The sequence below is a fragment of the Bombus pyrosoma genome, linkage group LG14 (genome assembly GCF_014825855.1).
Source record: "Bombus pyrosoma isolate SC7728 linkage group LG14, ASM1482585v1, whole genome shotgun sequence".
Taxonomy (NCBI): domain Eukaryota; kingdom Metazoa; phylum Arthropoda; class Insecta; order Hymenoptera; family Apidae; genus Bombus; species Bombus pyrosoma.
Window position 1 is genome coordinate 10476708 of NC_057783.1, and position 15608 is coordinate 10492315.

A 15608-nucleotide genomic window follows, 5' to 3' on the forward strand; every position below is an offset into this window, starting at 1 on the left:
CACTTTCTCCAAGTTACTCTTGAAATACTTCTCGGATTCTTTACAAAATTTTCGATGCATTTAACACATTAATAATCGCGTTTGTATTATTGATATACAGTATTATTTATTTATTTATATATTTATTTATTTACGTGATAAACTCTTTGATATGACAGATTAACACAAGGGACACGAAAAAAATGAAGAAAAAAAGTTGAAAGGAGCAGAAGGTGCATATGTACAAAAAAAAAGAAAAAGAATGAGAATAAACATGTAAGAAGCAACGAGACAGAGGCAGAGTATAAAGGTACAAAGAAAAATTACAACACAATATCATTATTAAAAACGCCCAACTATCAAAATTAAAAGAAATATGTATTTCATATGAACGGAAAAGTAAAAAATAGAATGTAAGATGTTTATGATTCTCCTAACAATTTCAGCATTGCTTGTATCTAGAGAGAAATCACGTGTTTACAAGATGCAAATTATAAAATAAAAGTATTACGTTTTGCGGCCACGTAGGTTTTATTTCTGGGACGTATACGCGCAAAGTGCCGGTACACACGCGACATGCATAGAGAGCTTATGAAGCAGGCAGAAATGTATCTTAAGTGATTTCAGCCGGTGCAAAATGTGACTATAACGGAAGAAACACTTGAAAATGAAGTCGCGGTCCCTCTTCCGCTATGTTGCTCGAGATAGTTCAAGTGCATAGTGTACGTCGTGTAAAATAGTTGAGTCATCGCTATCGAACCTAGTAGCCTTTTATTTCCACGAGCTTTTTCCTTCCTAGGTGAATCCGTCGTCTCTGAACACTTGCCACTTTTACGCCCGTTGCATTATCATCGTTGCATTGCCCTGGTTGTCTGGCGAGTTGTACAGTTTCTAGAAAATAAAAACTTCAGCGAGAATTGAAGAAAACTTAATATTTTTAAAGTTACGTTTTTTTTTCTTTTTTATAAATGAGTAACACAGAGCCTTACAATTAAAGAATATTTTGTACATTCTACGAAACATCCATTCACAGAACAGTTATTGAGTACATTTAAAAGTGACAGTTATGTCGCGTTGAACATCGAGTTGTATTGTATTGTACTCAACACTGTATGATCATAGATTATTTTTTTATTTTCTATAAATAAGCGTGCATATGCGTAAACCTGTTCCGATTGTAACAGAGATAATCTACGATTGTATTCTTTCTTTTCTTGTTACAGGAGTACCTGGTAAAAGGAACGAAATTTATTACAATTGCTGCCCAGAACCGTATATAGATATAACGTTCGTGGTTATCATCAGAAGGCGGACTCTTTACTATTTCTTCAACCTCATCGTGCCGTGTGTCCTGATCGCCAGCATGGCCGTTCTGGGATTCACCTTGCCTCCCGATTCCGGCGAGAAACTTTCTCTAGGCAAGTTAGATTACCGCTTCTGCGTGCCAGAAGATTACACGGTATCTATCGTTGTCTGTGATATCGTTAAGATTACAGTAGGAAGCTGGTAAATGGTTCAAGAATTTTTATATCTTTTCTGATCATTCTACATTGAACGTCGATTGGCATGGCCCGACGTTAAAGCATTATAATTATATCGCCAAACATGGTTAGTAAAACTCTGATCAATTATTCAGGATTGGTGTGCGAGCACGCCAACGCGTTCACGAAATCATTGCATTATTTCGTTATGAGTTCTACTCGAGATTCCGGTGATTACTCTCTCTCTCGGCAAGTTCAAATCGCTAGCTAGCATAATTGCAATTCCTTGCAGGCTTCGAAGCACACTATAACAGCTCACGTGATTAGATTCAGTCGAGTTCTCGTAACGTATTGAATTGTATGGGAAATTACCGTCGCGTCGATGTCGATCGCAGACATTCATATGCCAGTGAAATACTGGAATTTATTGATCACCTTCTGTAGTTTCGCGTTTCATATACGCGGAACGATCCTTTTAAAAATGATAAACATATCTACGTTTCAACGTTCCCCGTAAAAGTAAGTAACGTCTTAGAAAGTTGAAAATTCAGTTTGTAGATACCAATTAACAAGCAAAATTCTAGTTTCCAGTTACTTGACCCTAACGTAAATTAGTTATACGATAGGGATTATATATAGTTGAAACATTAAGCTCGCTCCTTAACTTCATACTATAATTGGTAAAGTTTAAAATAAAATTCGTCTTGAGCATACTTTATTGCTCGATTCTGCCTTTCGTCTTTTTATTATCTATCTACAAAAATTCAAATATTTATCCAAGAAATTAAAGACTTAAAAGGTGGATATGACAAAAAGAGCCAAACAAATTCATTAGTCAATTTATTAAGCGTCTAATACTTCAACGATGATAGAATGCAACAGATAATAAGTAACCAAGCCGCAGGAGTTTGAAACACATAGTCCGTGTAGTTTAAGATAGGAAAGATCAGGACAACCTGCTTCGTAATACTTTTGAGTCCTCGAGCATCAACTACTGCCTACCTTTCAGCCTGTTGTGGATTAATCTGGTTTGGTTATCGAGTTGCTTTACAGTGATAATTAATTGCTCGAACGAACCTCTTTTGCAGGGGTAACCATTCTCTTGTCCCTCACTGTGTTCTTGAATATGGTGGCCGAGACAATGCCAGCAACTTCGGACGCTGTGCCTCTGCTGGGTAAGTCCGTCAATTTCCGACTCCTTTTTTTACTACTTCGTTTTTACCTACTCGATACCTTTAAAATCGTTCCCGTGGTGGAGATAATATCAGGTTTTTCCTTCTTTTCTCTTTTCTTTTTTCTTTTCTTTTTTTTCTTTTTTGAACGATTCGTTCAGGGGGCAATGGAGCGTTTCATAAATATAAAGACACGAGTTGGCTGATCTTTTATTTATAGTTTACCTAAGATTTCAAATATTGGAACGTGCCTAGAGCGAGATGGATAACGTTTCTAAAAACACAATTCGGAAGATTCTATGGCACCTCGGTGTTTTTGGAGATGATCCAGGGAATTTTATCGCTATTTAACGTTCATGTGTACGTTCCGCGTATTGAAAGATGAATTAGTGCATACTCGGTTTCGTAGTTTCGTTGGAAATTTGGGTCGAAGCCCATGCTGGAATTATATAATACAATGAAATCTCGATTATCCCCTCGTTCTTTGTTCGTTATCCGAACGCTCGATCATCCAAACATCTTATTTTTTGGAAAACGTATTTTCTCTTACACAATATCACATTCTTTTTCATCACTAAATAATTTATAGCGCAGCATCGATAACCGAACACGTTTCAATGGATCGGATCATTGCGCGATAAATGTATGAAACTGTATTTAAGTTTAAACTAAAAAGTTTCGAAGATTGAGAGATCAAACGTTTTGTTTTCATGGATCTCGTCGAATAACTTTGTTGTTCGAAAATCCATTTGTACTCTTAAATATAATATTTAAATCCGAAATACAAGCTTGATAGAATATCGGGAAGTAACAGGTATATTTTGATAATGAGACCAAAATTTATTTTCAGAAACCATTTTTCCATATTTCATCTCCGCTTGCAGTTTGATATATTCCCTCGGAAAAAATCCAAAATTGTGATCGGGAAAAAGCGAATCGTATTTTCTGTCGAGATATATTCTTATGACGTACTCCAAAACGCAGAGAATATTCTTTAGTGTTTTTTAAATCTGTTCGCATAAGATCCATCGTACTCGAGGTTTATACAAAGATCTGGATCATGTTACACGTACATCTGTTCGTAATGCCTTTATCGTAATACAAGTGAGGCTTGTTGTGCACAGTCCTTTATCCTCGACTGACGATTCCCTATTGCCGTCAGAACTATTCTACTGACAGTAGTAGTATCTTGACAGTAGTAACAGATCGTACAGGTCAGACGCGGAGCTGGGACAACAAACATCCATTGACACCTTGATCGGGGATAGCTGAAGGGAGGATTTTGAAATTGTGGTTGATATTTCGATGGAGACTGATGGAATTATAATTAATTCACAATTTCGATATGTTGTTTATAATGATGTGCGGTTTCCGAGTTGGTCAGTAGAACGATCGGTTTTAATTTGGCGGTTTGTCACGTTGGTTATACTTTCTTGAAACGTTTAATATTTTCACAGGAACATACTTCAACTGTATTATGTTTATGGTGGCCAGCAGTGTAGTCAGCACCATTCTTATTTTAAATTATCATCACCGGAACTCTGACACTCATGAAATGTCTGAATGGGTAAGCAAGTTTTTCATCAGATTAATTAGGATTATAAAGAAACTCTTATTCAACTTTTGAAGATTATAACATCATATTGAGAATATTTCGGGAAACTTAAGTATTGTTGTGCATGTACAAAGAGTATATAGTTCTGATTTCACCGCATATATGACTTCAATTAACCTGAGTTCATGTGCTTCCAAATACGTTTTAGGTTCACTTCAGTTATTAACTGGATTTACTTCTTCGAGTAACACTAAGTTTCCATCTTACAGGAGTTTTATTGTCTATTATACCCTGTGGGTTATAAAAATCGCATGAACAGTATTTTCTGCTAATTTGTTAAATATTATTTCACGTATCAAAGCCAATGTCTAATTTTAGAATTGAAGCAATATGGAAGTTTAAAAATTCGATAAAAATGTTAAAAGCATATAAGAATAATAGCCGATTATTTCATATTTTGTATTTCATCGATAATAATTTTATCATTATATTATTTATATTTCAAACTTTCAGGTAAAAGTGGTATTCCTTTATTGGCTGCCTTGTATACTTCGTATGTCACGACCTAGTGATAAAGAAGAGAGGGAGGCACAAAAGTCTCAGAAACCGTCTCCAGTCACCGGTAATTTAGTGACACGAAAAAGCATCGACACAAGTACTGACAACATTTACTATTATCTATATAAATGTTTTTCCGTTTCATATAAACACCGATCTCAGTCACATACTACTAAATTGTGCACAAAGCACTTCGAACCCGACTTATTTTAGGTTATTTAACCATACTTGAAGATATACAAGTACTATCAAGAAAGTAAAACGTTGCCAGAATCCATTTTTTCTTTCTTTTACATTTTTTTCTCTCCTTTAGTAGCTATGTTGTACATATACTACGTTACTACTTTTTTAGAGTAGTTCTAAGTTGCTTCTTTTCTTTTATTTTCTGTTCTTATAAAATCGAAAGGATTCTCAAAGACAACTATTATTCCTCTTCAAAAACTGATTCCCAACGATGTACATACGCTATACTATTGCCATTCCAAGTATTTCCTTGCTAAATTATTTATTTGTTTTTCGTGTACGTATGAAATCGAAAAAATTCTCATACTTTATTTAAAATAAAATAGTATTTATCGATCAACTCTTGTCTCCCCTTTGTATCCTACTCCCATTTTATGTCTCATTATGGACTGAATGCGATAAAAACTCTAATCAACTATTGCTTTCACTTACTATAACTATTTCTCAAAACAGGTGCTGGCAAGAGTCACGGTGACCTGGAGCTTCGTCAGAGGAGCAGCAAATCCCTCCTAGCGAATGTCCTGGATCTCGAGGACAACGCTCTGGCATCTCATAATAATCTCCTGAATAACGTGTACAGTACCCCTGGCCCTCACCATCACACGATGGGCCATGGGCACAGTCATATTCACACGACGCCCCATCATCATCATAGCCACGCTGCAACTCCGCATCATCAACACTCAACGCCACTGGCACACTCCTCTTATCCGGGGGCGATTCAGATCGGTCACACGCCGCATCATCATCCACATCCGCCAGATACGCCAGGTCCCCAGGTCGAAACAATACTTCAAAACGCGTGTTTCTGTGCCCGAAACGAGCTCATTATGATCCTCAAAGAAATTAAGGTACGTTTCTCACGAAGTCGTCGTTGTGAGTTAACGGAAACAGTTTCCATCATTCGTATTTTCTCACGTTGAATTTCTTTAACCGTATGTTTTTCTTTAAAAAAATACTGAATCTATTTGTTCCATTTATATTTCATATTTTTGTTTTTTAATTTTGATAAAAAATGTTTAGGCTGAGTACAGTATTTATTCCAAGAACAATTTCTTTTCTCAAGTTATTTACGCTTAAAAGTAACAACGCATAGTACAGCGGAATTTAAAACGAATTAGGAAGCCTCTCTTATAGAGCATATACACTTAGTTACTTCAACGTTTACAAACTTGAGCTCCTGTTTTATTTTCAATAGAAAGAAGTGTCGGCCATTAATAATAATGAGGATGACAATTAGCGAGTTCTTGTGAAATATACGCGACGGTGCTTCGGCTAATTACCAAGTGTACACTCATTTTAATTTGTCCATAAGTGGAGAAACTTTCGTGTAAACTCGCATGTAGTATAATACCGGAACATGTACCAACGAGGTTCGCTGACGAACGTGAAACCATTCTCTGTTCTATGACTGTTTGTGCAGGATTATTAAAGCCTGTCTATTTCTCGAGTTTCAGAACTGACACGACAAAGTCAAACACTCGAAATCTATCGGTGTTCATAATTATAAACCGAATATTTGATGGATACTTCAAGTTCGGTCCTGGTTCCATGACAGAGACAATTTTAGACAATTGCGTGGTCATTGTGTATTCTGAGCAGTTTCGGGAATTCTATTGTACATTTCCTTCCTGGAGTTAGAAAGAGATTAAATGGCATTTCTAAAAAAAAATGGCCATTGTCGACATTTGACAGAAGTATTTGGCTCAAAAAATCTTTCATGCAATTAATTTTTTAACTTGGTAATTATTATACACGCAATTATGGGGATTATCGTATAATAATCATGGGATTTTCAATTTTACATGGGGCTGATTATACACTGAGTAAATAAATTGGTCCCAGAAGAGGATAGTAAGAGGGTTTCGAAGTCACAGAGCGATCACAGTTCAAGAGGGAGTCTATCTGTTAAAGGATAAATTAGGACTTCCGGTGCTTATTATCGTGATTTATATTAATGCATTCGACAGAGCAGCAAATGCGCTCGACGTAATTTCAAACGTACACATGGGATTCTCAATTATACATTAATGTTTCAAGGGACGCGCGCGCGAATGTAAAGAACGAAAGATACGACTTTAGGGGTTGATGCACTGATAACTTACTTTCGTTTTAGATCGCAGCTTCGTCTCTTAAAATATTCATACATAAACATCTTCTATTTAGCGAGCGATGATGTTGCACTCAAATTCATTTTTATATAATTTATTATCAGTTTCGTATATATTAATTTACTCTCTACAAAGATACACGTGTTGAGCACTGACCGATTAAAATTTTTAGATCGATTTAACGAGTACCATTAAAACTAATTATTGAAAATCTAGATTGATTTAATAAGTGGAACTAGTCGCCAAGCGATAGTAATAAATACCGATTGTTAATCTGTTTAATAAAAAATATTAATCGGCCACACTGACCCATAACCTGTCTAAGGATCGCAAAGCATATCCATTACAACGACAAATATCCCATTTCCTCTAACACAACCGCTTTCATGAAAACCGTACTTCCTGAAAACGAGCGTCATACATCATACACGGCTCCCTGTTCCAGATAATCACGGATCAGCTGAAGAACGAGGAGATGAACACCAAGGTGACGAACGACTGGAAGTTCGCGGCGATGGTGATCGACAGAATGTGCCTAATCATTTTTACTCTGTTCACCATCATCGCAACCATCACCGTCCTACTGTCGGCGCCGCACATCATCGTCACGTGATTTAGAAAAGTACAGATAGCCAACTACACGTTGGCGGTCGACGAGGATCGTGCGTTGCGCATCGGTGCGGACGGCGAGGAACGCGAACATGACGACTACGACGACGACGACGATGACGACGACGACAATGACGATGATGACTACCACGATCTGGTCCATGCTAGGATTACGCGAACAACGTTTACAACGATGTTTCTCCTATGCTTGGATGTCCAGCTGATTGGAAGTCGAGCCTCAGAGTCATGTGTTACGCCCCGCTTCGGGTGATCCGCACTGTTCATAGGAAGAAAATGATACAAGGACACTAGGCTCTCTGTATTATTTACGATATATATATATATATATCGTATATATATATATATATATATGTATACATAAAAAGAGATACGTATATGTATACATATATATATCTTTATGTAGTTCATTCGAAAAGGACGCCTTAGCGAGACACGTTGAAAATGCGCCTACATAGGCGCGTTAAAGGAACACTGACACGCGCGCGCGCGCTCACACCTACATGCACACACGATCGCATACAAACATGCCGGCCACGCCGAGGTATGTGCATCTCTGGCATTTGTTGTGCCGCGATAGAGATGGAACGCGAACGATCGCGAGCCTCGAGTTCCTTTCGGGTCGAGCTGACGCAATTTTTTGCGGAAAATTGGATATATGCAACATGCTGACGCTGGACTGACTAGTGAAGCGAAAGTAGTTACATCTTCCTCATATTTTTTCTTCGTTGCATAATTTCTATCAAGATCATCCAATTTCAGGTTTGTCAAACGAATATATTTAAGTTTTCGAATGTTGGAAATTGTAATTCTCTTATTAATCGCAGTGTTAATTTTAATCCAATATCTGGTAGCTGGGAAATATTACGTTTTATCCGTTTTCATGGATATTACTTTTCCTTGCATTCTGGCGATAGCGAGAATGGAGAAAAACATCTTTGTCATTGTTGTTCTTATTGTTAAGTTATCTTAAAGTGTCGCTTTTGAGTAAGACAGCTTGCTATCTATTTAACCACGTTGTGGAAAGTATTTTATTCTTTGAAAACTATTTCGCTGATGTGGCGTGACGAATAGTTTGACTAAAATTTTAATGAAAACATTCGTTTTTGAAACACGCTTCAGTAATCGTTGCACGGGATGCAAATAAATCTGCGTACACGCGTGTGAAACACGAACACGCATACACGTACACGCACATATACACGCTTACACACGCAAGAGACAGAACATAGAAACAATGAGCACCGAGAACCGTCGAAGGGTTTAAATTTGTTAAAGAATAAATCGGGTTGTCCGGTACGGTCCACGACTACGAAACGATTTTTCGTTCGATTCTCGTACGACCGTACCAGCCAAAGAATCTCATAAAAAACGAGAGAGAAAAAGAGAGAGAGAGAGGAAAGAGAGATATACAAACAAAAGAGAGAGAAGCTGAAGAAGGGTACACCGCTCCTTTTATTGTGCTTAAAAGAGAGAAAAAGGTAGAGAGGAATAAAAAAGCAGAATGGAAACAGACGAAAGAGAACACACGATTAAGAGCAAAGCGCACACGTTAATATTCTGAAAAACTGAAAAAGCAACAAAAAAAGCAAAAAAAAAGAGAATAATAAGTAAAAATAATAACTACACACAATGAACTGCCAAAATGTTTCAAAACAATGCCAGTGAATTTTATTATCCGTATCACTAGTAAGTAAAATCGACGACAACTTAAATAAAACGGGGGATTTATACTACGATTATAAGATGGCGTGCGACAGCGCGGCGTTTAAAACAAAAGAAAAAAAATAAAATACTGTTCTTTGTTAGCTCGTAAGAGAAATCCGGCGTAAGCAAGCGGAAACAGTGAGAGAGGAAGAGAGAGAGAGAGAAAGAAAGAAAGAGAGAGAGAGGGAGGGAGAGAAAGAGAGAGAGAGAGAAAGGAAGAGAGAGAGAGAGAGAGAGGGAGAAAGAGTGACGACGCGGGTATATGAATGACTTCAGATGAAATGATGACGATGGTGACGATTGACTTAGTGCAGCATCTTTCTTCATTTTCACACGTTTTTTCCCTTCTATCGGCGGACATCGTTTGTTGTTGTCCCTCTGTACACGCTTGTACAAGCGCACACACGGTACATACTCTCTCTCACACACCACCAACACGTACATAGACACTACGCACTCCGTTGCGTTGAATTTCACACACGTTACACACCCACTCCACAAATGTCTCACACTTACGTTAACACAAGACGGACATGCGTACACAAGCAAAAACTTTTTCAATCTAACGTTCTAGGGAGTCAGGCTTCCGCATCCTCGAGATTCTCGCGTGACTCCCGGCGAACTCGACGTTCGCTATCTAGGTAACGAGGCGTCTACCTATCACAATCGGATCCGAGATTCGCAACGCGATTCCAAAGCAACTCGAAGCTGTTAGTGTATATTTACTTTTTTAAGTCGAGTCGCCTTCGAACGATGCGAATCTCGAAGATCCTCGATGGACGAGCGACCGTGCAGCTTCCTTTCGAATATTCCCGAACGCAGTCCGGTTCTGGGTACTTTCCCCTCGTTCTTCGAACCAGCAACCGACTCGATTCTACGCTATTCGACTGTACGCGAAACTGAATATCAAGATCTCGAGCGATCGCACAAGTCTGATTCTTGAATAATCTCTTGCTATTCAACCGCACGCTACTCGCCCTAAATGGCCAAACCATTTGCAGTTCGTCTGTGAAAGTACCCACGTCGGATTATCCGTCAACGGGCTCACAGCAGTTCCGATTGATTTTTGCTGTTTGTCGCTGCAAAATGGGATCCCTTTCTTACAAAAGGATATTGCGAGAACTTATGAGAGATCGATAGTTATGAAAAGAGTTGAAAAATTGTTATTCAATGCGTATCGAAATTTACGAATAAACAAGAAAAAATTGTTTTCAAGAACGATTAGTCTCGTTGCATTGATATTCGCATTAATTAGGAATTGCATCGTGCTGAATGAAATTTTTTATCGAACGTCGCGCTTCGTTTAGTTTCATAGTGAATATTTGTTTCGACGATAAGGTAACAAAATCACTTCGCCAGGCTTGACGTATTTTCAGAATCGAAGCTATCGTAGTAGTTAAATTGTAACGTGTACTACACGCGATCGTCGTTCGTCTGGTAGTGTCTCGTCGAATTTTCTGTCGACCACGAGTCTAGAAGCAGGAAACATTTTAGTCAATATATAAGAGTGCTCAGTATTTAATACGATATTCCATTTACTATTTTGACTCGTGACCAGACTCGAGACTCGTAGATGCTCGAACGAATCGACGTCGCCGGGAAATAGCATTTCCTTTTCGAGCTATAAGAGTCACCGTGTTTTTCGAGCAACGTTAGATTTCATGCTGTACATACTTCGTTAATTTCGATAACTGGACGGTTTTGTTTCACTTCGACTCGTTTCAGGATCAGCTTACATTGGAACAACGTGGTGCCATAGTTTTGTTATATGTGTAACAAACTCTTTTATTTATTACAGCTTAATAAGACCTCGTTACAGTTTGTTTCATGTAATAACAATTTGAATATTTCGTGTTTCGTGCAATTCATTTTAAATGTTTAAAAACAATTCTCCTAAATGTATTAAGTAATGAATGTTTAAAAGTTAGTTTTATTATTTCCTGAAATTATACAAATCGACGTTGTTCCAATGTGATAAAAGTTCAATTAGCGCATTATCTACATTTAACTAACCCGCGCATATACCTAAATTTCCACGACTTCGAGTGATCATCTCGATTAAAAACAGTGCATACGAGAAGCATATCTTTAGACGCAGGAAATTAATCCTAACATTCCTCAGTGTTTAATACGAGCACGAAGCACGTTACAGAACCAAACTTTAGCTCCCTTAGAGCCGAATAATTTATTCCTCTCGCGAAAGAATAAAACTGAAAAAACGAACGCTCAAAAATGCAAAAAATAGAATTAAAAAACAAAAATAAGCAAACGCAATCTTGTAGACTGTGTTAAATAAACAGAAACTGGAGAAATACTCGACAACTAACTTAGACGAAGAAGCTTGTCAACGCAAGTAGAAAAAAAGAAACATCGGAATCTCGTTAACGGATAGTCTCGCAGGCGGGTTTTGTTAAACATATAATAAAACGAAAACAAGAAAAAAACGAAAAAAAACTATAGCACGTTTTGGCCATTGGCATTGACGCGACAACCAATCACGTTATCTTTTAAATACTATTATAATGGTTACAAAATAATAATTAAAAAAAAAACGTTGTTAACGATGTTAAAGGAACGATTTAAAATGAAAAAAAAAATAATAGTACGTAGAGGATATAAACTATAATCGATAATGCCTCGATTGGTGGAATAACCATTCTCGATCTTTAAATCAGCTAACTAATTAAACTTATGAATTAAATTTAAAGCACTTAATGGTTCGCGCCGGAAGGTTTTGTTAGAATACAGTACTAAGTAGGGAAGACAAAAAAAAATATTTAAAAAAATACGGTTATCTCAAGTGAGTGTCATTAGGGAAGCAAAATAATCGCGGAAAAGATATTAACGAAGATAGTTCGGCATGTCACAGTGTCGAGTCAAATAAAAAATGAAACGAAATAAAAAAAAAAGAAACAAGGAAACGTAATAACATTAATACGATGAATTATGCGTTTAAATGTCACGGTTTCAACGACTTCGTTTCGCGATGAAATCTTTTTTGAACGTGTTCCCTTCTTCCCAGCGACAGCTGCAAAATCAAGAATAGCCAATCGCGAAACGAAACGATTCTCCGTGGTTGTTAGTTCTTGGTTCTTTTCCGCAAACACGTTTGCTGTAGTTCAAGTTGGTGGAAAGAGTCGCATGGCGACGATTTATTGTTAAAGCGCGACCGATTCGAGCCCTTCGGTAGCCAATTTGAATTTTCAAGCAACTTTCAAGAAATCCCTGCAATGAATGTAACACTATTGATTTTTGGATTATTTGATTCGCAAGATGTAAGAGCTTCCAGAAGTAGATAACATTAAACTATGCTTCGAAATATGACAGGCTTATTCCTATAGCTTCTGTTATACCATGTAAAAGTATCATAAAGTACGCGAATATGCAATAAGCAAAATCAGAGTTAGTATACTATTGTTATATAATTACAGCAGATAACGATGTCTATCGAAATTTTTATTAACGGGACAATTTCCATGGTGTAATGTGATTGAAGCTGCTATTGACAAACTGTGAAGGAAGGAAGAGCATTATACGTTCTACAATTATAATTATAATTCGTTTCACGAGAGTTAATATCGGTTTATGCGTGGATGTACACCGTTTATAGCCTGCTGTAAAGTGTCTCATAAAAACCGGTTGCAAATGAAGCAATTAGGTGCACGATATGTGTTCGATAAATTAATGAAATTGGCCTGCGAACGGCTCAGATTCGTTGCATGTCGCGACGGCGGCGTTGAACGACGCTCCCATTTTAATCGTATTTAAACGCGTTAACGTTAAGCGAGCAAACACTGATTGTTAACGGAGAATTAACATCCAGCCTATTGATATTACTTGTTATTGATTAGTTCTTATGCGAGCGTGAAAAAAAATAACCATAATAATAAAACTATTCGGGAATATAATCGTAAAACGCACACGCCGAATTTTTCGCGTGCTACGAAATCTCAGTTGGATTATTCAACGAGTGACTTGTTGTTTCAAGAGAAGGGAGAAAATAATGCATAGAATTGCAGTGAAAGAAGGAGATAGCAGCCCGTATTTAAAAGAAGAAGTTCCAACGTTCTAGCGAAGAGAAATAAAATAAAATAAAAAATAAAGGCGATAAGCTGTTCGATAATTAAGAAATTATATACTCGTTCTGTGAAAAAATTTACTTGTTCTCACATATCGAAGTCAAGTTGGAATTCGAAACAAGTTGCTCACTGAACAAAAAAAAAATAATAACGATTTAAAGATATAAATGTTAAACGAGGAAAATAAAAGGCGAGGATGAAGAATAACGAAGAAAAGTATAAACTAAATTCGTTGCTCACGAATGCTCATTTATTGTTTTTATCCAGCGCGGTTCCAGTGTTTACGAGTTGTCGTAAGCCGGCCGCTTAGTGAGAATAATTAATGTTCGAGTGTACTACTTTCAACTATCACGCTCAACGTTCAAGCATTTAAGCTGTTCACGAGATTCAGGGTCTTAGAGATTAATTAGACAAAACGGTAGAAAAATTGTCGAGACGTTCGTAAAAACTAAAACGGAAGAAATGGAAACACTAATTCGTAAATTACAAGAAGAGGATGAAACAGTAGTAGAAATAAATAAACGCGCAGACACCGGGAAAAGGGAGTGTTCTCTTTCACGTTTCGGGGATCTTTTCGTTTGATCGTTTCGTTTCGAGGGAAATAAACGTTACACGTTGTATTTACGTACTACGTAACATGTATCGATGAGAAAAGCATAGAGTATCGATATTAATCTATAATTGAACTAATCGAATCGACGAGGGAAGAAAATAAACGATAAAAATAGGAAAGAGAAAAATGATATTTAAATTCAAGCGGACTGTGACGACCCGTTCGTTCTTTTTCTCTTTTTGTAACAATCGTATCGATGATTACGCTGATACGATAGGGTGATTTTAATTGCACGTGCTGCAGAAATATTTCCACCTTCTTGAACTCTGTGAAAGAAAACGAGACGCGAGAGCTTCTTTTCGAAAGATAAGAATATATCACGCAGCAAACGTCGCATGACAGTGAGACGAAAGTACGCTTTCTTGTGCGTGATCGAACGATATCACGGCTATAAAACAGAGGTTCGTCGTGCTTTTTGAAAAATCGCTTTCAAAGCGAAATAGAATCCGATCTAAAGGCTCGATCATCGTTTGAATTTCTGACGAGCATTTCTCCGTTCGAAGTAATATTTTCTTTTATCTTTGCCTAGCAGTTCGGTTACGGGCAACGGTTGCAAGTTTTCTTTGAGCGAAACTTCCGAATTAGAACAAAACTTTTCTTCCAGTTTATTCTCGATCCCCTTTACAAGGAAATTTCTCTTTGCTGAGTTTTTCGATAGAAATTATTCCTCAAAAGTTTTCTCGTAGAGCGAGACGTCAGCTTTTTCATGGAGCGATCGAATTTTCCTTTCAAGAAAAGTTAATAAGCATACCTTGGACGATTTACACGGAATAGAATATTTGGCATAGTTGTATTATATTTGAAACGTGATTTTTAAAACAATGACGCCATCGAACGTCTAAAAGTAGCAGCCTACCATCGGGACATAATAAGATTTTTGTTTAAAAATAAATAGAGGAGAAAAGACGGAAAAGTAAGCGGAAATAAGCAAGGGAAAGGCTTAAAAGAGGAAAACGGACGAAACGAAGAAGCGGAATTTACAGAGAAATAACGCAACTTGCGCCTTTGATAAAGAAAAAAAACAAGAATACATATATGTATTAAACTCAGCTTGTCACGCGCGGGGTTATCATTATAAACTATTAATCTTATGATAATTAAAATTAATAATAACGGTAAAATCACGAAGAAGGAGAGAAACAATGATAATATTAATAATAACATTAGTACTAATGATATTAATACTGATAACAATAATAATTATAATAAATAAATAATAGCGTAACGGTAACGTACTAATTATTAATTCTCCGCCTGTGTGCATTTTTCTTTCTACGACGTTATTAATCTATGACTAAGGCGACTTCTATGAAGAATCGTTTCCAATAACGAATAAAGAAAAAAAAAAGGGAAATATTATATGGTTAATAAGAAATTTAAAGAAAATAAAAAAATGCATCATAAAGGTTGGTACGCTATTAGGATCGTAGTAGCGCATATGTACAGGGTGATACGATTAAAATGTATTTGGACATCGATATGG

The 15608-nt window shown here is 37.0% G+C and overlaps 1 protein-coding gene across 3 annotated transcripts in view; it reads left to right on the forward strand.

Moving 5' to 3' along the window:
• LOC122575198 (neuronal acetylcholine receptor subunit alpha-7-like) overlaps positions 1–15493 on the forward strand; it is a 162938-nt gene extending 147445 nt beyond the window's left edge. For 2 of the 3 annotated variants that reach the window (XM_043743829.1, XM_043743831.1), the window contains exons 7-12: positions 1203–1397; positions 2549–2635; positions 4090–4199; positions 4701–4842; positions 5442–5839; positions 7545–15493. In XM_043743829.1, coding sequence (XP_043599764.1) covers positions 1203–1397; positions 2549–2635; positions 4090–4199; positions 4701–4842; positions 5442–5839; positions 7545–7712 — 1100 coding nt within the window. In that variant the 3' untranslated portion in view covers positions 7713–15493. The remainder of the gene's footprint in view (positions 1–1202; positions 1398–2548; positions 2636–4089; positions 4200–4700; positions 4843–5441; positions 5840–7544) is intronic. The other variant, XM_043743830.1, reaches the window with a different exon arrangement.
• Positions 15494–15608: the final 115 nt, after the last annotated feature.